Genomic DNA, 24,148 nt, shown 5'->3' with positions numbered 1-24,148 from the left:
CCATGGTGTTTTTGAGGTAGATACAGTTCTAGTAGAGTGGGCCTTTATTTTTTGTTGTAATGGAGCATTCACCGAACTGTAAGTGAAAGAAATACAATCTGATAATCATCTTGACAAGGTGACTTTTGTCACTGGAGCACTTTTTTGAAAAGGAGACAAAGAGCTGTTCTGTTTTCCTGAATTGTTTGGTCCTGTCCAAATAAAATCGGAGTTGCCTATGAACATCGTGTTTGTGCAGCATATATTCCATTTTATTTGTGTATTTAGGGAAGAAAACAAGAAGTTATGTACTCACCATAACGTTCGATGTACGTAGTCCTTCTTGCCTCACATTCTTATCCGTGGGTTCTGAGCCGAATATTGGCTCCAACTCGGCCAAACTTTTCTAGCTTCAAGTCTTCTATTGGCTGGTCTAAGCAGGTATTCTCATGCTGCACTGCTCCACATCCCCAGATCTAGTTTGCTGCAAACACTCATTCATACCCCATGCATAACAACATCCAGGTAAAAAAGAATAAGCTAAAAGTGAAGGGAACTCTGTAAATAAGACCTCACCTCCAGATCCTCCAGGAAGGGGGAAGGTGGGAGGATAAGTAAGAATGTGAGGCGAGATGGACCACATACATCGAACGTTATGGTGAGTACCTAACTTCTTGATGTTATGTAGTCCAATCTCGCCTACATTCCTACCCATGGGACAGCGTCCCTAGCACCTACATCCTGGGGGGCTCATAGGAAGATACTCCTGAGTACTGTGGAACCAAAGGAAGACCTGCCCCTAGATACCACATCCAACTTGTAATGAGTAACAAATGTGTGAGGAGAAGCCCAAGTATCTGCAGCACAAATATCATCCATAGACAATCTGGCTTGAAAGGCTGTAGATTTAGAAACAGCCGGAATAGAGTGAGCCTTGACCAGAAATGGCAGGTCTGTACCTCCGGCGGAGTAAGCGAAAGAGATGCAATTGGATATCCATCTGGATAGGGTGATTTTAGAGACAGGGGACCCAATTTTGTTTTCCGAAAAGGAGACAAATAGTTGATCAGATTTTCGGAGATCTTTTGTTCGGTGCAGATAGAGAAACGTAACTGTCTGTGTACATCCAATTGATGAAATTTAGATTCTGCCTTGTTTGAAAAATGGGGAAATACTGGCAACTCAATAGATTAAGATTAGATATGGACGCCACTTTAGGAAGAAAAGAAGGGTTTGGTCTAAGAGAAACCCTGTCCTTATGAAAGATCAAATATGGAGGTTTGATAGAAAGGGCTTGAATTTCTGAAACTCGCCTGGCTGAAGTGATTGCTATTAAAAAGGCAGTTTTCCAGGTCAAGAATTTTAAGTCGCAGGTAGCTGCAGGCTGGAAGGGTGGTGAAGTAAGGGCTTGTAGGACAAAATTTAGATCCCAGGGCATGATAGGTTCTGAGACAGGAGGACGGAGTAATAGAGTGCCCTTCAGGAAAGCCTTACAGAGTCTGAGCCATCAGACTAGGCTCATTAGCAACATGAAAGTTAGAAATCGCTGCCAATTGAACTTCAATGGTAGCTGACGCTGAGCCCTGATGGAAAAGAAGCACAGGCAAAAACTCCAAGACTGAAGCAATTGGGGCTGTGTAAAGATCAATTTCTTGGGTATGAGCCCAAATAGAAAACCTCTTCCATTTGCTAGAATAAATCTTCCTAGTATAGGGCTTATGAGAGGAAGATAAAATATGAACTACCTCAGGTGAAAAGTGATGAAGCCTAACTAACGATGGAAGTGGAGTAGCCAGGCTGTCAAACGGAGGGTCCGCAGAGAGGGGTGGAAATGTCCCATGTGTGTCAGTATATCTGGTTGTGGGTACAGAATCCAAGGTGTGTCCACAATGTAGGGGTGGAGAAAGGGGAACCAGACTTGATGAGGCCAGTGTGGAGCAATCAGAATCATTCTGCTTCCCAAGGATTGCACTTTCTGAATCACTTTTGATAGCAAGGGAAATGGAGGGAAAGCATAAAGCAGACCGGAGGGCCAATCGTGAACTAGAGCGTCCCTGGGTGACTCGCCCTGTGGGGGGATCAGCGTGAAGTAGCTGCTGCATTTGGCATTGCGGGAGCTGGCAAAAAGGTCGCAACAACGCTGACCCCATCTGCTGAAGATTCGTTCTGCAACTAGACAATTCTGGGACCACTCGTAAGGCATCAGAATAGCTCTGCTTAGCCTGTCCGCTATCACGTTGGACTTCCCCGGCATGTATGTTGCCACCAGAAACCATTGGGAAGATACTGCCCACTGCCACACCCGCATGGCCTCTCTGTACAGGGGGTAAGATCTGGTTCCCCCCTGCTTGTTCAGATACCACACCACTGACATGTTGTCCAAGTGTATTGCAATAGTCCCTAGAGGTAGAAAGCTCTCAAGTGCCTGCAACGCAAGTAGCACCGCTCTCATCTCTAGGACTTTGATATGCAGATGTATCTTGTGATCTTGCCACGTGCCTTGGACTGTCCTGCCGAGATAATGCCCCCCCCCACCCCATCTGGGAGGTGTCCGTGGTCACTGTGGCAACCGGGGGTGGTGGAACGAAGGGTTTTCCCCTGTCCAGATTGTTGGTGCAAAGCCACCAACTGAGATACTGTTTGCATCTGTCCGTGAGCAAAATAGGGTGGGAAAGTGGAAATTTTTGGAGAGACCATTGAGCAAAGAGAAGCCATTGAAGGAGCCTCATGTGCAATCTTGCTAGAGGGTCCAACATAATTGTTGCCGCCATGGTCCCCAGTAGTTGAAGAACCCATTTTGCCTTCACTTTCCTCAGGGCTATCAGGGCGTGCACCTGTTGCTGTAAGACTCTGATTCTCTCCTGCGGTAGAAATGCTCGCATTCGAACAGTGTCTAATTCTGCGCCTATAAAAATGACACGCTGTGAGGGCAACAAGGCAGATTTTTCCCAATTTAGTGTTATGTCCAACTGTTGACAGAGTGATGGTAGCGTCTCTGGTTTGGATTAGTAGATGCCTGGTGGGGGCGGTAAGGAGCCAGTCGTCCAGATACGGAAACACTTGGAATCCTTGACGTCTCAAGTGAGCTGTCACCACCGCCATACACTTGGTGAACACTCTTGGGGCTGTGGTGAGACCAAAGGGCAGGGCTCGAAACTGGAAATGACTGGCTCCCAGCCGGAAGCGTAGGTGACTCCTGGATGCCCTGTCCATTTTGACATGGTAGTAAGCATCCTTGAGGTCGATGGAGCACATCCGTACTTCTCCCAACAATGTGAGAATCGATTGTAGTGTGACCATACGGAACTTGGACTTTTGTACATAGTTGTTCAGTTAGCTGAAATCTAATATGGGTCTCAGGACCCCTGTTCTTTTCGGCACCAAAAAGAATCTTGAGTAAGTCCCTAATCCGATTTGGTCTGAGGGGACACGCAGGATGGCTCCCTTTTCTAGCAGCTTTGAAACCTCTGAAGCTGCTTGATCCCTTTGACTAGGGGGAACGTCCGGGATTTTTCTGACTGGAAGGGGGTTTGACGAAAAGGGGATGACATAACCTCCGGAAATTATTTGTAATACCCATCAGTCCTGGGTGAAGCTTTGCCAAGGCTTCTGGGTATAACGATATTCGACAACTGACTGGCTCCGGAAAAGCACAGTCGGGCATCCCATCAGGAACAACAGTAGGGAGAGCCGCGAAAGGAATCGCAGTCTCCCGAATTGCGGGGGCCCCCTCTGCCTCTAGGGCGGCGTCTCCCTGAATAACCTCCCCCTCCTCTGCCTCTGGAGGGGGACTCACCTTGTGCACCAGGAAAAAACCTCTGATTTTTTGAACCACATCTTCCCACCCCACTGGGCCTTGGGGTAAGGCCTAGAGGGAAGGGAAAAATGGACCTCTACAGTAGACAGGGTCTTTCCCTCTTGTTCGTACCTGGTGAGGGTGTCTTTCACTTTGGTTCCGAACAAAGAAGAACTATCAAAGGGGGCATCAGTGAAAGAAGACTTGAAGGCCTCCGCGAAATGACAAAGGCGCAGCCAGGCTTACCTTCTAAAGGCGACTCCTGAGCTTGCTGCCCTACTCGCTACCTCGGCTGCATATGAAATGAGCCGCATGGAGGAGTTAACGATGGAATTGAGGGTAGACACCTGGGCATTAACCATCTGGGCCACCACCTCAGAAACGTCACCCGCAAGAGTATCTCATAACTCCTTGAGGAGATCTCTCTGGAGCAGAGTAAAATGAGACAGGTAGTTCAGCGACCGTAAGGTAAAGGTTGCAGTTGAGAGGGTAGGCTTCCCGTACCAGTCCATACTCCTAGACTCCTTGTTAGGAGGATGGACAGAGGAAGAAGTCTCTGCTACTTCCTTCTGAGTGGCCGCCGCCACCACCATGGCATCCACAGGGACTCCTTTGGACAAAAACTCCTTGCCTGGGGGAGCAGAAAGAAACTTATTGGGTCGCCTGGGTACGGGTTCCACAGAATCAAGGTTCTCCCACACCCTCCGACAAATCAAATCCAGGAGCTCGTCGAAGGGTGGGGACACCCAGGAGGCGGAGGGCTGAGCACCAAAGGCCTTCAGGAAGACAGACTCCTCCTCGGAGGGGGCTTTGGACGGCCAGTCACCTCTTTGTTTCAATATCTCCAGGATGTCGGAGAACGAAACATCAGAGGATGACTTGGGGGACCCCTCAGATTCCTCAAGGTCAGTATCTGAGGTGAGAGACTCATCCTGGGAGTCTATGTGCTTCCTTTTGCACGTTTTCTTTCTAGGGGGCTCCTCAGGCAATAACTCTGAAGGGCCCTCTGAAACTTGGGGACCACTTGTGGGAGTATCCCTAGGCCTTGGTGCTCTGCTGTCTACAGATAGGTGGTGATCAGAGGCTCTCACCGGAGTGGTTGAGGACAGAATCATCGACCCGCATGATGTAGCTGATGATCTGGCCAGCGCAGTCCGCATGGCCTCAAAGGCAGGCAGGCAGGCAGGCAGGCAGCATCCCCCCCCCCCCCCGAGTCCCGTGGACAGGGCCATCGGAACCGACCTAGGAACATCACATGGAGCGGAACATTCTAGCTCCGAAGACAGAGATGCGCTCGGAGGAGGAATGATCGAAGAAGGTATCAGGACGGGCTCTGGAGCTACTGGGCGGATCAGAAAACAATTTTGCCAAAACGGTGACTGGAGGAGCCTCTGCACCACCCTATCGACATCCACATCTGAAAGAGTCCTGGAGGATTTGGAGGACAGGGAGGGGGAGATCGAGATCTCCTCTTAGGTGACACTCGTCCAAGACTGGGCGATCGGCTCCGAAGGGGTTCCAATATAATTGGAGCCAACGCCGGTTCAACACCGACACTTCCTGCGGCCCCGATGACAGTGGAGCCGAGGAGGTTAAAGCAAGTTTTGTGACTTTCTCCAGCGGCTCCGAGAAAATTGAAGGAGCCAGAGATCTCTTTTTTGACTTTGAGGATTTAGATTTAGAACTGGAAGCAGAATCCATGGCCTCTTCGAATGAGGATTTCAAGAGTCCCTTAAGAATTAGCTTATTCTTTCTTTCTTGAAGCACCCTGGGACTAAAAGCATGGCAGAAGCTGCAGGATTCCTGCAGATGGATTGCTCCCAGGCAATAAATGCAAACCGAATGTCCATCGGTGATGGACATCTTGTAACCACACTTGGAGCACTTTTTGAAACCCGAAAGTTTGTGCTCCTTGGAATCTTTAGACATATTTTAACAAATAATCACAAAACCCCAACAATGAACAAGTCACTGTCTGATAGGAAAAATGACACAGACACGCAAAACACCATAAATGCGGGAACAAGTTTTTTTTAAAAACACAGCACACACAATCCTCAGAAGGAACACACACTGAGACGACTAGGGCTAAAAACCTCTAACTAAAACGGTTTATTTACCATGTACACAGAAGGGAAACAGACACTAAAACCTCTTAACTCAAACGGTTTTAGAAGCAAAACAATACAGGACAAGAGGGGAGGACTAGGTCCTCTAAATGAACCGGGCCTAGCCCTATAGAACACTTAGCGGGATACCACTAACCACAATCAAACTACAGAAATACCAACACAACACCAATTAGAAATAGCTATTAAAATAGCTTTTTATTTATAACAAGTTTTTTTAGAACAAGAAAAAAGGGTACTTAGCCACAGCCAAGAGCGAGACCACGTCCGAGCTACATGAGTGGCAAACAAGATTTGGGGATGTGGAGCAGTGCAGCATGGGATACCTGCTTAGCCCAGCCAATAGAAGACTTTGACCTAGAAAAGTTTGGCCGAGTCGGAGCCGATATTCGGCTCCGAACCCACGGGTAAGAATGTAGGCGAGATTGGACTACATAACATCGGGCAATTCAATAGATTGGTTGAGATTGGTCTCTGAACAAACTTTGGATAAAAATGATGGATTCGTTTTGAGCGTGACTCTGTTATTATAGAAAATCAGATAAGGAGGTTTGATGTTCAAGGCCTGTAAAGTACAGTTGTGTACACTTACCATAAATGTAGATGTTAGAGTGTCTTCACTGTTGCAGTCATCACTGTAGGGTTCTTCCTGCCGGCAAGCAGTCCTCGGTCGGCCAGAATCCCAAAGTCTGGGTCCAGCGTCGGCTGTTTAGTCTTGCTCCCTGACGTCAGAGCGCCAGGAGTACAAAGCTGCCAGCCGACGCCATGTTCTCCAGTTTTTCTTGCCCCAGATGTCAGGTGCCTAAAAATGAAGGCCAATAGTAAAAACCAAAAAATAACATACCACAAACCCCATAGCCTGTAGCAAATACACCTCAGAAGAAAGGTGAAGTAGGTAAGCACACTAGTGAAAGTATAAGAGGGGACAGGAGGGAAGGTAACCCAGACTGCAACAGTGAAGACACTTGAACATCTACATTTATGGTAAGTGTACACAACTGTACTATGTTCATCGTGTTTCACTGTTGCAGTCATCACTGTAGGGTTGAATCCCAAAGCTGAGATAAGGGGTGGTGGTTATAGAGAAGGTGCAGCTAGAAGGCCCTGCAAGACTGCAGAAGCAAAGCCTGCCCTAGACTTAGAGTAAAGAGGGAGATTATAGTGCTTAGAGAAAGTATGCACTGAATTCCAAGTCGCAGCTTCCAAAATATCTTTGGTAGGTACTCCCTGAGAAAGGCAGCTGAAGTAGCAGCAGCTCTGGTAGAGTGAGTCCTAATTTTTCCTGGGATTTGCTTTCCATGATGAGAGTAACAAAATCTGATTCCATGCGCAATCCATTTAGAAATGGTCCGTTTTGAAATGGCTTTGCCTTGGGAGTTTGTTGCATAAGAAACAAACAGTTGCTCTGTTTTCCTGATATCCTTGGTTCTGTTGAGGTAAAAACGAAGTTGCCTGTGTACATCCAAGGAATGCAAGATCCTTTCCCCCTTATTTTGTGGATTAGTGAAAAAAGTTGGCAGGTGACTAGTTTGATTTAAAGCCACTTTGGAAACCACTTTAGGCATGAAAGTAGGATTAGTCCTTAAAGACACCCTATCTTGGTGAAAAATAATGTAAGGTTCCACAGCCATGAGTGCTTGTAACTCCGAGACTCTCCTGGCTGAAGTCAAAGCCAGTAGGATAGCTGTCTTCCATGATAAATACTTAATATCAGTAGTGGCTGCAGGCTCAAAAGGAGGCAAAGTGAGTTTTTCCAGAACATAGTTGAGGTCCCAGGCAGGTATGGGTGGTGTCCTAGGGGGCCTTAAATTCTTTGCTCCTCGTAGATATTGTTTCAGAAGTGGATGCGAAAAGAGTGGAGGGTCTGTATTGTAATGTGCAGAGATAGCGGAGACATGAATTTTTATGGAGGAGAAGGATAAACCCTTATGTAGCATGTCTGTTAGGTAAAGCAAAATCAGAGGGATATTAGGAATGAGAGGATCCGGATCCTGAGCATGCATCCAGGTGCAAAATCTCTTCCATTTGCCTGCATAAGATTTTCCAGTGCTAGGCCGTCTGGCTTCTAAGATAACATCCATGACCTTTTTGGGAAGGGGAGGATTAATCATAGATCCTGAATTTGCCAGGCTGCCAGGCTGAGAGTTTTGACATGAGAGTGCAGAACCTGGCCCTGGTGTTGGGACAATAGATTGGGAATCTGAGGCAAAATCCAAGGTGGTTCCTGAGATAGATTCTTCAGTGTTGAGTACCAGAACTGACGAGGCCAATTTGGGGCCAGTAGAATCATCATCCTGGGCTTGTCCTGCTTGATCTTTAATAACACCCGTGGTAGAAGAGGTAGTGGTGGAAAGGCATACCCCTTGAGGTTTTTCCAACTGAATGACAGTGCATCCACTTTCCATGCTAGCTTGTGAAAAGTCCTTGTGGAAAAAATCTGTAACTGGTGGTTGTTGGGGGATGCAAACAGATTATGTCCGGGCAGCCCCAGGCTTCTGTAATCGTCTTGAATATGTGGGTGTCTAGCATCCACTCGTGTGGGTCTGACAGGTTCCTGCTCAGGATGTCTGCCAAAGTATTTTGTTTCCCTGGCAGGAACTGAGCTTGTAGATCCACTTTGCAAGCTAGTGCTGTGTTCCATAGAGTCATGGCTAGTCTGCAAAGGGGGTAGGAATGTGAGCCCCCCTGCTTGTTTATGTACCACATAACCGTGGTGTTGTCTGTTTGTATCAGTAGTTGCCCTGGTTGTAGAAGATCCTTGAAAGCCAAGAGGGCATTCTGAACAGCTAACATCGCTTTTAAATTGATATGTAGATGCTTCTGATCATCTGTCCAAAAACCTTGCAGACCCTTTCCCTGCAAGTGGGCTCCCCATGCGTAATCCGAGGTGTCCGTGGTTAACACTTGGCTGGCTGGAGGTAGACTGAAGGCTTTGCCTTTGTTGTGAAGACATGCCATGGACCACCAATGGAATTCCCTTTTGTAGGCAAGGCAAGACAGCAATCTGTGTGTCTAGACTGTGGCAATGCTGGGACCATACACTTTTTAGGTACCATTGTATTTTTCTCATATGTAGTCTTGCATTTGGTATGAGAAGGATGCAGGAGGCCATGTAACCCAAAGCCTGCAGTTATTTCCTTGCAGTTAGCCGAGTTATAGAAGCCAAGGTTTTGAAAGTGGAAGCCAGCTGTAGTTGTTTTTCGGATGTCAGGAATGCCATCTGGGTTGTTGTGTTTAAAAGAGCACCCAGAAAAGTTATCTGTTGCGTGGGAGTCAAATTTGACTTTTTTATGTTTACAGTGAATCCTAAGTACTTGAGAAGATTTTGAACAAATTGCAGGTTCTGGAGTAAAACATCCTTGCTGTCTGCTTGAATAAGGCAGTCGTCCAGATAAGGGTAAATTTGAATACCCTTGAGTCTGCAATAAGCTACTACTGGTGCCAGGCACTTGGTGAAGACCCTGGGCGCAGTACACAAGCCAAAGGGCAGTGCAGAGAATTGGTAATGTTTAGAGCCGGCCTTGAACCGGAGGTATTTTCTGCACTCCTGTCTGATAGGGATGTGAAGGTAAGCCTCCTTTAAATCCAATGTCACCATCCATGCATTTTTGCTCAACATTGGCAGGAGCTGCTGCAGAGTAAGCATTTTGAACTTTGGTATCTCCAGGAAAGTATTTAAGACTGACAGATCCAGGATGGGTCTCCATGAGTTTTGCTTTCTGGGAACTAGAAAAAGCCTTGAGTAAAAGCCCTGCCCAGTCTCTGATTGTGGAACCAGTTCTATGGCACTCATAGCCATGAGGGATCCCACCTGGTTTAATGCCTCGGACCATTGCTGTTTTGGTAGGTCTGGCCATCCGTTTGGTCTTGGCAAGGTATGAAAGTGGAATTTGTAACCTCTTGAAACTACATCCAGAACCCACTTGTCTTGGGTTATGTAAGTCCAATTTTGTTGAAAAAGAGAGTTTTCCTCCTAGAGGGGCATCCAGGAGAGAAGTTCCTGGAGCCATGCAGGGGGAGTCATTGAGCCTGTTTTCTAAATGATTGAGGTCTGTCCTCTCCACCCCTGGAGGTGGAAGCACTCCATTGTCTAGGTCTGTAAGAGGTCTGTGTTTGAGGCCTCCCTCTGGTGCCTATATCTACCCCTCTGAGACCTGTCCGAGCTGGGAAAAGACCAATTTTTTGTTGGCCAATTTCTGCTAAATCTAGGGGGCTGAACTTGTAAGAAATCCTTAACCGTTTGCATGGATTTTGCCTTATCCTCCATTTTCTTTATCACCTCTTCAGCCTTAGGCCCAAACAAAACATTATGCTGAACAGGAGCATCCAGTAACTTTGCTTTCACTTGATCAGGTAAGTTTTGTTCCTTTAACCAAGCATGTCTTCTAATGACTGTGCCAGAGACAGCCGCCCTGCAAGAAGCCTCCAAGGCATCAAAACCACAGTGTAAACCATGCTTCCCCACTTGTTCAGTAGCATGCATCAAATCATGTAATTCCTTATCTGCACATGCAGAAATGGTACCTAACTTTTGTTTCATAACAGACAGTAGAAATTGCTGATATTTTAGCATATGAAATTGGCAATTTAAAGCCCTAATCGATAAAGTAGCAGAAGTATACACTTTTTTGCCCCATCTCTCCAAAGCTCTGGAATCCTTATCTGTCGGAATAGGATTTTTAGCAGAGGCCGCCTTAACCCCCTTAGGACCCTGAGAAATGGTTTCTGGATCAGCAGTAGGATTTTTTGTAAAGGAACTGGTGGGAGTCAGTGACCCTGTAATATCTGTCGGGCTTAGCAGGAGCTGGAGGAAAGGAGTCAGGAGTTAAATTACCTCAGAAAAAGCATCATCCACAATATCCAAAATAGGAGGAATAGCCAGGGGTCTATGTTGGGGAAGAAGAAGGAAATCCCTGAGCCTTCTCTTAGATTCCGAGAACTCCTGTCCCTCCCAGTGAAAATGTTCCCCTCATGTCATGTAAAGTTCCCCAAAAGAAAAATCCTCAGGGGGAGAAGCTGATGGAATAGATTCCTCAGCATCAGAATCCTCATAAGGAGGGAAAAAATATTCCTGTTCAGAGGAAGACACTGAAGAAATAGATGCCTGATCAGAAGATTCATAATCCAAATCTTGCCTTGGCCTTTTGTCTGGAGGGGGATGTGAACCCCTAATCATGGTTAGCAAGTCCTCTGCCATTTTAAGTAACTGTTTCTGTGATTTGGGTCCCGGATCAGAAGAGGCCTGAGCTGGTGTCTTAGATTTCAAAGGAGTCTTTCTTTGTTCTGGGTTTTGCCTTTAACAGAAACTGTGTAGGCCTGAAAACCCCCTGGGAAGCCAGTACCTGCACAGCGGCTCCAGACCCATCCGAGGGAGCACTGTCCGAAGGTCCTGCAGCTGGAGTGCTCAAAGGCCTAGTTGGCTCCTCGTGGGAGTCCGTTTCGGCTATCGGTTCTGAAATGGCCGACGACAGGGGCTGTAAAAGCACCTCACTGATGACGGCCGAACCTGAAGCTGGCTCTGGTTGTGTAACGTCATCTGATGTGGACCTCGGAGGCCTGTCCTTATCCTTGCGTCGTTTGTGAACTCCGGTAGTCGGAAGCGTGTCCGACGACATTTTATAATCAAATCGCCTACCAAAGTAGTGAAAAGCAAAATCGTACCTCCTCTTAATCGTACGTTGGTTAAATCTAGCACAAAACAGACAACTAGCTACGTCGTGGTCAGGGCCTAAACAAGGAATAAGTAAGAATGGAAATCCTTATGAGGTATTTGCTTCCCACAAGAAATGCAATTATTAACTTTTTCTGACATCGGACTGGAGCAAGAAAAAAGTTTCCCCAACGGGGTACTTAGCTTTGAGAAGAAGAAGAAAGTCTTCGGACTGAAGCACGAAAAAATATCAGGAGTCAGCCGACCGGCACTTGCGAACTGCTTTCACCGCATGGCAAGAAAGACTGGAGAACATGGCGTCGGCTGGCAGCTTCGTACTCCTGGCGCTCTTATGTCGGGAAGCATGACTGAACAGCCGACGCCGGACCCAGACTTTGGGATTCTGGCCGACCGAGGCTGCCTGCCGGCAGGAAGAACCCTACAGTGATGACTGCAACAGTGAAACATGATGAACATCTCAGAAATCCTCCGAGCAGAAGTGATAGCTATTAAAACATGGTCTTCCATGAGAGATATTTCAAATCACAGGATAAGGCTGGATGGAAAGGAGGTAATATAATTCGGGAAAGAACAAAATTTAGATTCCATGGCATGGCTGGAGTTTTGACGGGTGGTCTCAAATAAATAGTACCCTTAAGAAAGGCTTTAGAGAGTCAATGTGACATGACATCAGAACCTTGGACACCAAGATGAAAGTTCAAGATTGCTGCTAATTGAACTCTAATGGTAGCTGCGGTGGTTCCTTCACTGAAAAGTTTAGTCAAACTCCAGAATAGATGAAACTGAGGCTAGGTATGGATCAATATCATTCTGAGATGCCCTTATAGAAAATCTTTTCCATTTGCTAAGATATAATTTTTTGGTAGATGATTTATGAGAGGATGTTAAACATATGTTGAGCCTCGGCTAAGAGGTTGTGAATCCTGAATAGGGTTGGAATTGGTGCAGCCAAGCTGTCAGTTTGAGGGAGTGAAGTGAAGGATGAAGAGCCCCCAATTAATGGATCAGAAGATCTGGAAAAGGGTCCAGGATCCAAGGCTCTTCCAATAGATGAGGCTGAAGGAAGGGAAACTAAATCTGACGAGGCCAGTAAGGGGATATTAAGATTATGGGCCTTCCCAGAGTCAGAATTTTTAATAATCAGTATTGAAACAATGAATCACAATCATCATCAATATATCCAACAGATGTATCACAGTCCACTCCAGACTTCATAACAAAGGTTCATAAGTAGGTACTAGGCTATCTGCCCTAGGGCATTTATAAGCCTAGCCAGAATGTGTTGGCTCTCACCTCCCTTTTAGACTAGATTCCTGAGCATAGAAGTGATCCCAGGAGTAAATTTACGATTTCCCATCCACTCATTAAGATTTCTCTTGAAGAGGGTCAGCGAGGGGCTCTGCTTAACATGGACTGGGATTCTACTCCAGAACGAGGGAAGCCTTTGGGATATGAATCTATCCCCCCAGCATGCCCTGTTTATTGTTGTGCTAAGGTTTAAATCCCTGGAGTGTGTAGCTCTAATGGATTTGGCTTTTTTGAGGTGGAGCATGTCCAACAATTCCAGGTTAGACATGGCCTTGTACGTCAGGCAGAGATCGCCTCTGAGTAGGCAGTAAGCAACTGAGTAGAGCTGGAGTTTCTTTAGTCGAGCTGCATAGGGCATCTGTTTGAGGCCCACGATCCTCTTGGTGAGGTATTTTTGAGGTCTCTCCAGCTGTTGCAGGTGTCGGGTAAGGTAAATCCCAAATGGGGCATTGTACTCAATTATGGGCCTGATGAGCGATGAGTAGAGGGGCACAATGACCTCTCGATCTAGATGTGAACCCTTTTGTGATTAGGTGAGCTATATAGAGGGTTTTTCTAACCATTTTGGCAATGTGATTGTCAAAGGAGAGGTTACTATCTACTTGGGTCCCCAGATCCCTAACTACTTCTTCCGTACTTAGTGGATTACCTTCTATGTGGTAGTTTGTGGGCACTTTGTTTTTCCCAAAGGGGATGACTATGCACTTTTTGGCATTTAGCTTGAGGCCATGGTTCTGACACCAGGTATCAGTTTCGATAAGGCCCTTCTGGAGGATGCTTGTGTCAGCCGGCGAGTCGATTATGGCTCCCAGTTTGCAATCATCTGCGAACTTGGTAAGCCACAGTCCTCCCGTGTTTGTCTGTACCTCATAGAAGTATATACCGAACAAGAGTGGTCCCAGGACTGAGCCCTGTGGGACGCCACTTGTAACTGGTTTAGAGTCAGACATGGCACCCGCGACTGACCATGCGAGTTCTATCCCTGAGCCAATTTGCAACCCATCTTGTGACATATGGGTTAATATTTAAGCTGGTAAGCTTATTTATGATGCCAGAGTGGGGTATTGTGTCGAAGGCCTTTGCGAGGTCCAGGTAGGCTGTGTGGACTACCTTTCCCTCATCTATGGCTTTGGTTACTATTTCAAAGAAGTCAACTAGGTTTAAGAGGCAAGATCTGCCTTTAACAAAGCCAAATTGGGTAGGGTCCAGTGTTTGGAGGTTCCCAATGTCTTTGTTTATGAGATCCATGATGATGCGCTCCATAGCCTTGCAAACCAGGCTAGTCAGGCTTACAGGGCGATAGTTCCCGGGATCCGTTGTGGCGCCACCTTTGTGGAGCGGGATCACTGTTGCTGTATGCCATTCCTGGGGTACATAACCTGTGGTAAGGCTGAGATGGAACAGTGAATTTATGTGAGGAATTAGTACATTTTGGAGCTCATGTAAGACACAGCCCGGGATACCATCCGGTCCCATTGATGCTGTGTTTTTTTTACTTTGGAAAGGGCTGCTTTCACCTGTGTGTCTGTGATGTCTGGGGGACTGCATTCTTCTGGGATAGACACTGGCCCTTTTGGGGGGGAAGGGGGGTAAAGTTTGCACTGAACCTGTCCGCCAGGATGTTGGCAATGTCAATGGGTTCAGTGTATTTTGTGCCACTTTGCACCAGCTCAGAGCAGATCTGAGAGTTGCCACCCAGATTCCTGACATAGCTAAAGAATGCCTTGTGATTATCTTTAGAGTCTTTGGAGATTTTTCTTTCAAAGCTAGCCTTTGATGATTTTATGAGGGATCGAAGTTTCTTGCTAATACTGATCAGGGATGCCTTCCCTTTTTGGGATTTTGCCATATCATGTAATAGTTTCCTCCTAGCTTATTTATGGCCGGGGTCCACCAGACTGGTCTCCTGTTTTTGGTTTTACTTGTGATGGCACAATCCATGCATTCCTGTAGGTGCTCATAGAGTGCATTTGGAAAGAATTCTGTGGTTTGGGTAGCATTTTCCATTAGCCCAGGGGCTTTGAAACTTTCCACCTCGGTCTTGAGAAGTGTGATGTTTGCTTTTGAGAAATTTTCACAGTGGTTTCCTTGGCTGGGGGTGGGGTCGGGATGTGGATGTCCATTGTGATTAGTTTATGGTCTGATCTTACCAATGAGGGGTTTACCTCTGGTGTGGAACATTGAGCCCCCATGTTGATGATGACCAAGTCCAATATGTTGTCCCCTCTTGTGGGAGTGGTGACCAGTTGTTCCATGGCATATGAGTTTATAAACTTGGGCGAAAGAGTTGGGACTTGAGTAGTTTTCCCAGTCAATGTCTGAGTAGTAGAAATCCCCCAATATCATGGCGTTTGGTGAGACCTTCATATTCTCCAATGTTCTCAGGAATGCCGAGTGGGGGTCCTGAGACAAGGTGGGTGATCTGTAGCAGGCTACAAACTGAAAAGCAGTTGTACCTACTGTTAGTTGCAGATGGATGGTTTCTGCTGCCTCGTGCAGTGCCACTAACCTAGAGGTATGTGTATCCTTGATGAAAATGGATACTCCCCAGCCTTTAGTAGTTGGGTCAGAGTTCTGGGGCCGAAAAGAATGGTAGGAGTTGAATCCTGGTAGTGCTGGGGTGCTCTCTGGGGCCTTGAACCAGATTTCTGTTACTGTACAAATATCGATTTTCTCCATACTGAGGAGTGCCTCGAATGCATGCATCTTGAGGTTTAGACTTCTGGCATTGAGTAGCATTACCCTTAGTTTTTTGTTTCTGGTACTGTCTATGGAGGTGGGTTTGTCTTTTGAGCCTTGCCTAAAAAAGGCATTATGGGGGTGACAAGAGCCTTAGCCAGTATTCGAAAGCCTAAGGGTGACAGGTGCAAGCCGTCCCTGGCGAAGCAACGTGGCTTGTCAAGCATGTCATCCCAGGCTGACAGACACTGGATCCCCTTTGAATGACACCAATAGCTTAGCCAATTGTTAAAATTGATCATTTAGGGCAAGATGCTACTCAGGGTCAGGGTCATACCGGCCTGGGCTACATGATCAGAGAGCTCCTCTATGTCTCTTTTCATGTAGTCCAGGGGGGTATGTCTCAGGTCCTTCACACCAACACGGACAATGACAGAGTCATATTTATACCTGCTGTGGAGTGACCTGAGTGCTTGTGTTATGTGGCAGATCCTGGCACCTGACAGGCAGCTTACAGTGACCTTCTCCTTGTTCAGTGTGGTGAGTGGGACGTCAGTGTGCCTGACAATAGTCTCTCCAATTACTAGTGTATTAGGTGTGTTATTTAGCCTTAGGGGCTGCGACTGCATGGCACACTGACTTTGCAAAGTATGTGATACGTGAAAGTTGCTGTAGGGTAGCGGTTGCTTGGATGTCTGCTTTGGAGGTCTCTGTTGCTTTGGTAGATTTTTATTTAGAGTCTCCGAGTATGTTTTTGTGATACTAAGCTACACACTCTCACAAAAGCAAACTTTTGTGAAGCAGGTTCTTTCTAAAGGACAAGAATCAAAATTACAGTTACAGCCAAGTATAAAATTGATGACTAGGAGAACGGTATAAGGGAGAAGCCACTGGCTTACCTCAGAAAATACTGCAAAGTTGAAGGAAAGAATAAAAATTCACCTATGCTGGTGGTGGTGTAGAGGGATAAAGCCCTGATTACAGTCCAGGGGTAAAATGTGTTTGATGTGTTTTGGGTGCTTGGCTCAAGCAGGGGAAGATGGGTGGGCATATCATTTGGGGGGGGGGGGGCTGCTGAGAGAATCTCTTGTGAAGTTCTGATGGAGACCACAGGTCAAAAGATAGCCAAGCTGGACATGTGAGAAGGGTAGGCATAATGACTGCTCTAGGCCTGGTTAGGCATGACCACAAGACACTCATCACAGCCCACACAACTTAACAGCACTTGTGACATCAGCAAGACAATCCAGGATCTAGTCTGATGAGGTTAGACCGGACATAAAGAATGGACACAGTACAGGACAGGAATTGGAGGACAAAGACGAAATGAAAAAAAGTTAGAGGGAAGCATAAAAATTGAGTAAAATGATAGCAATCAAGCAGTTACATTTCAGTATTACATTATCTGTTCATTGCATATTTATCAAGGGAATAGAAGTTTTTCTGTAAAATCTCATCACTCACGTGTATGAAGACAAGCTGCTGTCATAAGTTGACCGCACACCATGATTCTCCTCATTGTATCGGAACATTTCATTAGGATCCCAGCCATTTGACTACGGAAAAAGAACAACATTATTTACCATGAACTCTCATCTGCAACTACAATATGAAGACCTACATATATACTTGGCCTGGTTTTACACTGTAGCACTAACATTCACAGATGTCACATAAAAGGCTTCCTAAACAGGAGACTGGTGGTAGCAGTAATGCTTGTAAGAATACTCGCACCACACCATAAAGGTCATCATCATTCTGTTTCTAAACAACAGGCTAGGACATGGCTAATCTGCTGTCTCAGCATCAGGGCATGAATTGCTCAGCTAGTAAAGCAGCAGCATCATTTAATGGAGCCATATGCTGAAAAACTGGTACGTAAAAAGGGATAAAGATCAGCTCTCTCACTCTTGGGCTGGGGGAATAACAAAACTGATGCTCAAGAGTCTGCTCTGGTGATTCTTTTGGCTATGCAAATGCATGCAGGTCTCATCTGCCAGGGACAATGAAAGTGAAGACAGGTCTTTGGAAAGGAAAATATGAAATTAACCTTACATTAAAAATACAGCTAAAAAGATGGTGTAGATATCTTTGCTACCCCATGCATTCAGTCCTAGGAGGGAGCAGAGGTGGCCACTTTGTTCTGCTGATCACAAGACAACTTATTCAAGTGATAAGACATGAAAAAAACATAAGACTGAAACAGAAGTAAGCTTAACAACCACATCTTTCTTTTGCCCCACAACATGCTTGGCTCTAACTCATACAACTGCACAGTTTAAACTATTTTCAACATGATCCACGTAACTTGATAAATGGCCGGACATTAACAGGAACATTTTTAACTTTCCCAAAAATATTGCAAAAAAACTATGCTACCGTGTTAAAAATACCATAAATGAATGCAAAACGATATGAAAAACTGAAGTTCTTTAATTGTCTTTACTTTGATAATAAAGCAAAAATAATTTTACAATACTTCAAGGGTATGGTTTGTCCTGCAAAACCTCAGAGCTCAGTAAATGTCCCATTATGAGCATCTGAAAATGTAGTAACGCTAGAGACTTATTTCACAACTCTGCATCAAAAGTTGCAGCACTACAAGTAAAGATAATCTCTCAATATGGGCTTTCTCTCTAGACTTTTAACTTTTTACCTGCTGTCACTTGTGCCTCCACTACACAATTAGTCCTTACTAAAAATAAGCCACTTACTCAGTAACAATGCCAGCTCTCAATTACTCTCCTTTACAGAGCATTTCCTCACTATTTCCTTGTTGGTAGTTCAACTTCAGGTTCATCTCCACACTGATGGCATAACTTAACATCCCCAAATGTAAGAGGTCTGTTGTCCTATTAATGTATACCCAAAAAGGCTAGCATCTTGCTTCTAACTACAAATATTATCTTTAATAATTGTTTTACTCTATGTATTGTTGGAAAGTTTAGAAAAGAATTCTCTTCAGGTTATACTTTGCTTTTTTGGTGTAGAGTCAACTTATTTTGAATGAAGATATGTATCAAACTCCTGCTCTTAATTTTATTCATTTATGTTTTAATTTATTTAGCATCACCTAACCACTGCGGACCACGAGACAATTAATCATGTCATTGTTTGTGTTAAACTATGTTTAAGAGGATGGAACAGGTAAGCAAAGTATTAAATATAACCTGATTTTACCAAAAAATGTTCTCTTACTTTTAGACAGGCTACTCTGCTGCTCATACTTACACTCATTCTTCCATTAATATCATACAATTCAGAACTTGTTTCATTCCTCCCTTACCAAACCTCATGCAAAGTGCACAGCCTCTCACTAACAACCAAGTACAGATACTTGCAGCCCAGCAACACAGGCAAAGGCAAGGCAGGAGAAAATGATTGCTACCTGACTATCTGAATGTTGTCTGACACAAACATTAACAGAAGAAACACTGGGCAACTTATTGCAGAAGCCAATAGGACTTTAAACCTTGCTGTTTGTCCATTGGTAAATACTTGGCCACTTAGTAAGATTTATGAAACTGTGGGCTGATTTGCTTTCTACATCTCTTGAAGAAACTTCAGAGTCAAACTTGGAAATTCTGTCATACAAAAAAAAAGTGGGAACAAAGTGAAATGTCTATCAGCATTTGATCAGAGGCAGACCTGTCTCCGTGTTTCTGTGGCAGTGCTACGTAGTAGCACTCTGTATTCCTTTATTTTTTTTCTGCATACCGGAATAAGTAAAGCTCCAGAAAAAGAAAATAATTATCAAATCTCCAAGAAATTCCCTTCTCACGCTTTTTCAAGGTGAAATACTTGAATCTGTTTGTCGGACACATTAAGTGGTTATGACTGGTAATACTGAGGATTACGCCCGAGTCAGCAATCAGTGGTTTTATGATCGCTAAACAGTGTCTTTTTGGAAACTAAGATTAAGCCTGGAGTAGAAACTGATTCCTTAAACTAAAAAGTACTTATCTGTATCACCTTTTCCATAAGTAAAATTCATTAACTGTAAACTTTAATTTGGTGGTGGTGGTGGTGGGGGGGTCATCTGTAGAAATAAACAAACTGGCAGCATTTGAGTAAACAGCACTTCAAAAGACAAAAAGAAATATTGTTTGCTTGCAGCTATAAGTGGAAAACATGACATCTGATCTGACTGGGGGGGGGGGGGGTATCTGAAGTCACATCAAAGTTCTCTTATCATTTTTGCATTTCTCTGAAGTATAACTGTTTTCCAAGAAGGGTATTTAAGATGAGTGGATGCTGCTGGCTCAAAGGGTTTCTGAGTCAATAACTGAAGCAAAATTGCGACATCCCATGGGGGAAATGGGTCTCAAATTGGACAGCTCAGCAAAAAGCCCCTTTGAGGAAACCTTTACAATATTCTAAGAAAAACAATGGTATATGGCTAATGTGAAAGTTTGAAATGGAATCCATTTTAAACTTCTTTGATGGTAGAAAAAATACATTTTCAAACAGAGAAACAGCTGCCAAAAAGTAACAACCAAAAGAAAGGCAGCTGAAGGTGAATCTGGCAGTAAATGGTAAAAAATCCATCTTTAATCCACTAGGCAAAACCTGTAAGGGCACCAGATACATAATGTAAAGTGCTCATTATAAACCCTGCCAATTAACTTTTATCTAACAGGAACAACATTCAAGTTAAAATTAGTAAGACAACTTCCTTTTGCACAATGAACTTTGACCTGACATGAGTTTGTTTACAAACATAGTCAACTGTAAAGTTACCATACGTCCGGGTTTCCCCAGACACGTCCTCTTTTTTGGGCTCCTGTCCAATCGGTTTTTGAAAATTCTGCGTTTTGTCTGGGTTTTAAAACCCGGACAAATCGCAGAATTTTCAAAAAACAGAAATTTTTTTTTTTTTTGATTGCCTCATATACTGGTATATGAGCCAATCAAAAAACAGAGCTCTGTTCAATGCGGAACTGCTTGATGTTCCCCATTGAACAGAAGAGGGTCCGCTGTGCGAGGTTTTGACTGGCTCGTATACCGGCATATGGGCCAATCAAAAATCCCCAAACACGGACTTTTTTTTTTTTTTTGCTCTTCAACCTAAGAAGAGGGGAGAGCAAAAAAAAAAAAATTAGGTTTTAGTCCTACAAGAATAAAGACTTTTTTTTTTTATTGCTTTTCAGCCCTAACAGGACAAAATAATGTGTGCTGGTAGCAGCACATATTTTTTCGTCCTCTTTTTCACACAAACAAATATAGTAACCCTAGTAAACTGCAACTTAAAAAGTACAGTTTTGTACCTACCATAAATGTAGATGTTTGAGTGTCTTCACTGCTGCAGTCATTACACTTCGGTTATCCTGCCATCAGGCGGTCCCGCAGTCGGCCAGAGTTCCAATGTCTTGGTCCTGCGTCGGTTGCCGTCACCTCCTCCCTGACGCCAGTGCGCCAGGGGTACACAAGACGCAGCCGACGCCATTTTCTTCAGTTTTTCTTGCCTCAGATGTCAGGTGCCCCCAAATAGGTAGGCAATACATAATGGTAATAAAACATACAATAAAGGTAAAAAACAAAACCTTCAGTTACCAGCAAATACACCACATAGGTAGTATAAGGTTGAAAGGTATAGATAAGTCCCAGCTAAAAAAGAGGGGATGGCGGGTGGATAACCTGGACTGCAGCAGTGAAGACACTCTAACATCTACATTTATGGTAGGTAGAAAACTATACTATGTTCATAGTGTTTCACTGCTGCAGTCGTTGCACTTGGGTTGAATCCCAAAGCTGAGTTAGGGTGGATGGTTCTATAGAGGATTTGGGGTGGCTATGAGGCCCTGCAGCACTGCAGTGGCAAAGCCAGCTCTGGATCTAGAATAAAGAGGCAAGTAATAATGCTTGGTAAAGGTGTGCACTGAACTCCAAGTTGCAGCTTCCAAGATATCCTTGGTAGGTACTCCTCTAAGATAGGCAGTTGAAGTGGCTGTTGCCCTGGTGGAATGTGGTCTAATGTTACTTGGTACAGGTTTCCCATGCTGTGTGTAGCAGAACCAAATACAGTGTCCTATCCACTTTGAAATGGTCTGCTTTGAAATAGCCTTTCCCTGTGATCCTGCAGCATATGCTACAAACAATTGCTCAGTTTTTCTGAAAGCTTTTGTTTTGTCCAAGTAGAAACTTAACTGTCTGTGTATGTCCAAGGAATGCAGGAGTCTCTCCCCTTTATTCTGGGGATTTGGATAAAAAGTTGGCAAATGAATAGTTTGGTTAAGAGCCACGCTGGATACCACCTTAGGCATAAATGAAGGGTTTGTCATTAAAGAAACCCTGTCTTGGTCAAAAATTATGAAAGGCTCCATTGCCATTAGTGCTTGTAACTCTGAGACTCTTCTTGGTGAGGTTATTGCCAGAAGCAGAGCAGTTTTCCATGATAGATATTTTAATTCTGCTGAATTGGCTGGCTCAAAAGGAGGTAAAGTTAGTTTTTCCAAGACAAAATTGAGGTCCCAGGTTGGTGTTGGTGCTCTCCGGGGCGGTCTTATGTTTTTAGCCCCTCTGAGGTATTGTTTTAGCAATGGATGAGAGAAAATAGGAGGATCTGTGTTGTAGTGAGCCGAGATGGCAGAGGCGTGGATCCTAATGGATGAAAAAGATAGTCCTTTGTCCAGCATCTCAGTCAAGTATTGCAATATCTGAGGAATATTTGGGACAAGAGGGTCAAAGCTTTGACCGTGATTCCAGGCACAGAATCTCTTCCACTTTTCTGAATAAGATTTCCTGGTGCTAGGCCTCCTGGCCTCTAAAATGACATCCATAACAGCTTTAGAGAGTGGTGTCTGCTTGACTAATGAATCTGCCATGCAGCCAGGTTTAAAGTTTTGAGCTGACTGTGCAAGATCTGATTGTCTTGTTGAGTCAGAAGGTGCGGAGTTTGAGGTAAAATCCATGGTGGGACTTGAGCTAAGTTCTTTAAGAATGGGTACCAGTGCTGGCGTGGCCAGTCTGGGACAATCAGGATCATCTGTGGTTTTTCTTGTCTGGCTTTTAGGAGTACTTTTGAAAGGAGTGGCAGTGGTGGGAAGGCATAAACTTTTAGGCTTTTCCAGCTGAACGAGAGTGCATTCACTTTCCATGCTTGTGTGTGATAAGTCCTTGTGCAGAATTTTTGTAGTTGGCAATTCATTGGGGTAGCAAAAAGATCCATGTCTGGGCACCCCCATTTCTGCGTTATCATGCTGAATACTTGTGGATTTAATTTCCACTCGTGAGGATCCATGATGTTTCTGCTTAAGTCGTCTGCCAGAGTATTTTTCTTTCCTGGCAGGAATTGTGCCTGTAGATGAACTTGATACGTTAGAGCTGTGTTCCACAAGGTCATGGTTTGTCTGCATAGGGGATAAGAATGAGTGCCCCTTGCTTGTTTATGTACCACATAACTGTGGTGTTGTCTGTCTTTAATAATAGTTATCCTGGATGCAGAAGGTCCTTGACAGCCGTTGGGGCATTTTGTACAGCCAACATCTCTTTTTGATTGATGTGAAGATGCATTTGGTCTGCGGTCCACTTGCCCTGAATACATTTTCCTGCCATGTGTGCTCCCCAGGAGTAAACCGAAGCATCTGTAGTTAGTGTCTGCCTGGCTGTGGGTAGGCTAAAAGGCTGACCCTTGTTTAGGTGACATGCCTGTGCCCACCATCGAAACTCCTGTTGTAGGCAGGGAATTAGTGGTATTACTGCTTCCAAACTGTGACAGTGTTGAGTCCAAACACTTTAAGGTACCACTGTAATTTCCTCATATGCAGTCTGGCATATGGAATTAGAAGTATGCAAGATGCCATGAATCCCAAGGCCTGCAGAATTTTTCTTGCAGGGAGTTGGGTTTTTGTTGCCATTAATTGAAAGTACTGAGTCAATTGTCCTTGCTTATCTGGCATGAGATAAGCCATCTGGGCCGTTGTATTTAAGCTGGCACCCAGGAATATTATCTCTTGTGAGGGCACTAGTTTTGATTTTTTTTGTTTACTGTGTACCCTAGACCAGTTAGCAACCTTTTTACAAACGCCAGATGCTTTAGAAGAATGTCCTTGCTCTCTGCTTGAATAAGGCAGTCGTCCAGGTATGGATATATTTGAATTTCCTTTTGTCTGCAAAATGCAATTACTGGTGCCAGGCACTTTGTGAAGACCCTGGGCACAGTAGATAAGCCAAAGGGCAGTGCAGAGAACTGGTAGTGCATTGAACCAGCTATGAATCTGAGGTATCTTCTGCAACTTTGTCTGATAGGGACATGCAGGTATGCCTCTTTGAGGTCCAAAGTAACAAGCCAAGTCTTCTTGCCCAGCATGGGAAGAAGCTGCTGTAGTGTCAACATTTTGAATTTCGGAACATCCAGGTAAGTATTTAGAGTAGAAAGATCTAGTATGGGTCTCCAGGCTTTGTCCTTTCTTGGGACCAAGAAAAGTCTTGAGTAAAATCCTTGTCCATGTTCCTGTTGTGGCACTTTTTGGATAGCTCTCATGTCCATGAGGGCTGTAATTTGTTTTTGTGCCTCTGCCCATTGATTTTGTGGCAGATCTGGCATTCCTTGTAGCCTTGGTAGAGTGTGAAAGTGGAACCTGTAAC

At 44.7% G+C, this 24,148-nt stretch overlaps 1 protein-coding gene across 1 annotated transcript in view; it reads right to left on the bottom strand.

The window, feature by feature from the left end:
• Positions 1-24,148, bottom strand: part of ATXN2 (ataxin 2) — a 2,781,632-nt gene that overhangs the window by 2,253,193 nt on the left and 504,291 nt on the right. Inside the window, exon 11 of the mRNA XM_044068622.1 lies at positions 17,027-17,118. Coding sequence (XP_043924557.1) covers positions 17,027-17,118 — 92 coding nt within the window. The remainder of the gene's footprint in view (positions 1-17,026; positions 17,119-24,148) is intronic.

Source organism: Protopterus annectens, chromosome 4.part0, assembly GCF_019279795.1.
Source record: "Protopterus annectens isolate FY-2018-M chromosome 4.part0, PAN1.0, whole genome shotgun sequence".
Taxonomy (NCBI): Eukaryota; Metazoa; Chordata; order Ceratodontiformes; family Protopteridae; genus Protopterus; species Protopterus annectens.
This window is presented reverse-complemented; position numbering and strand designations above follow the sequence as displayed.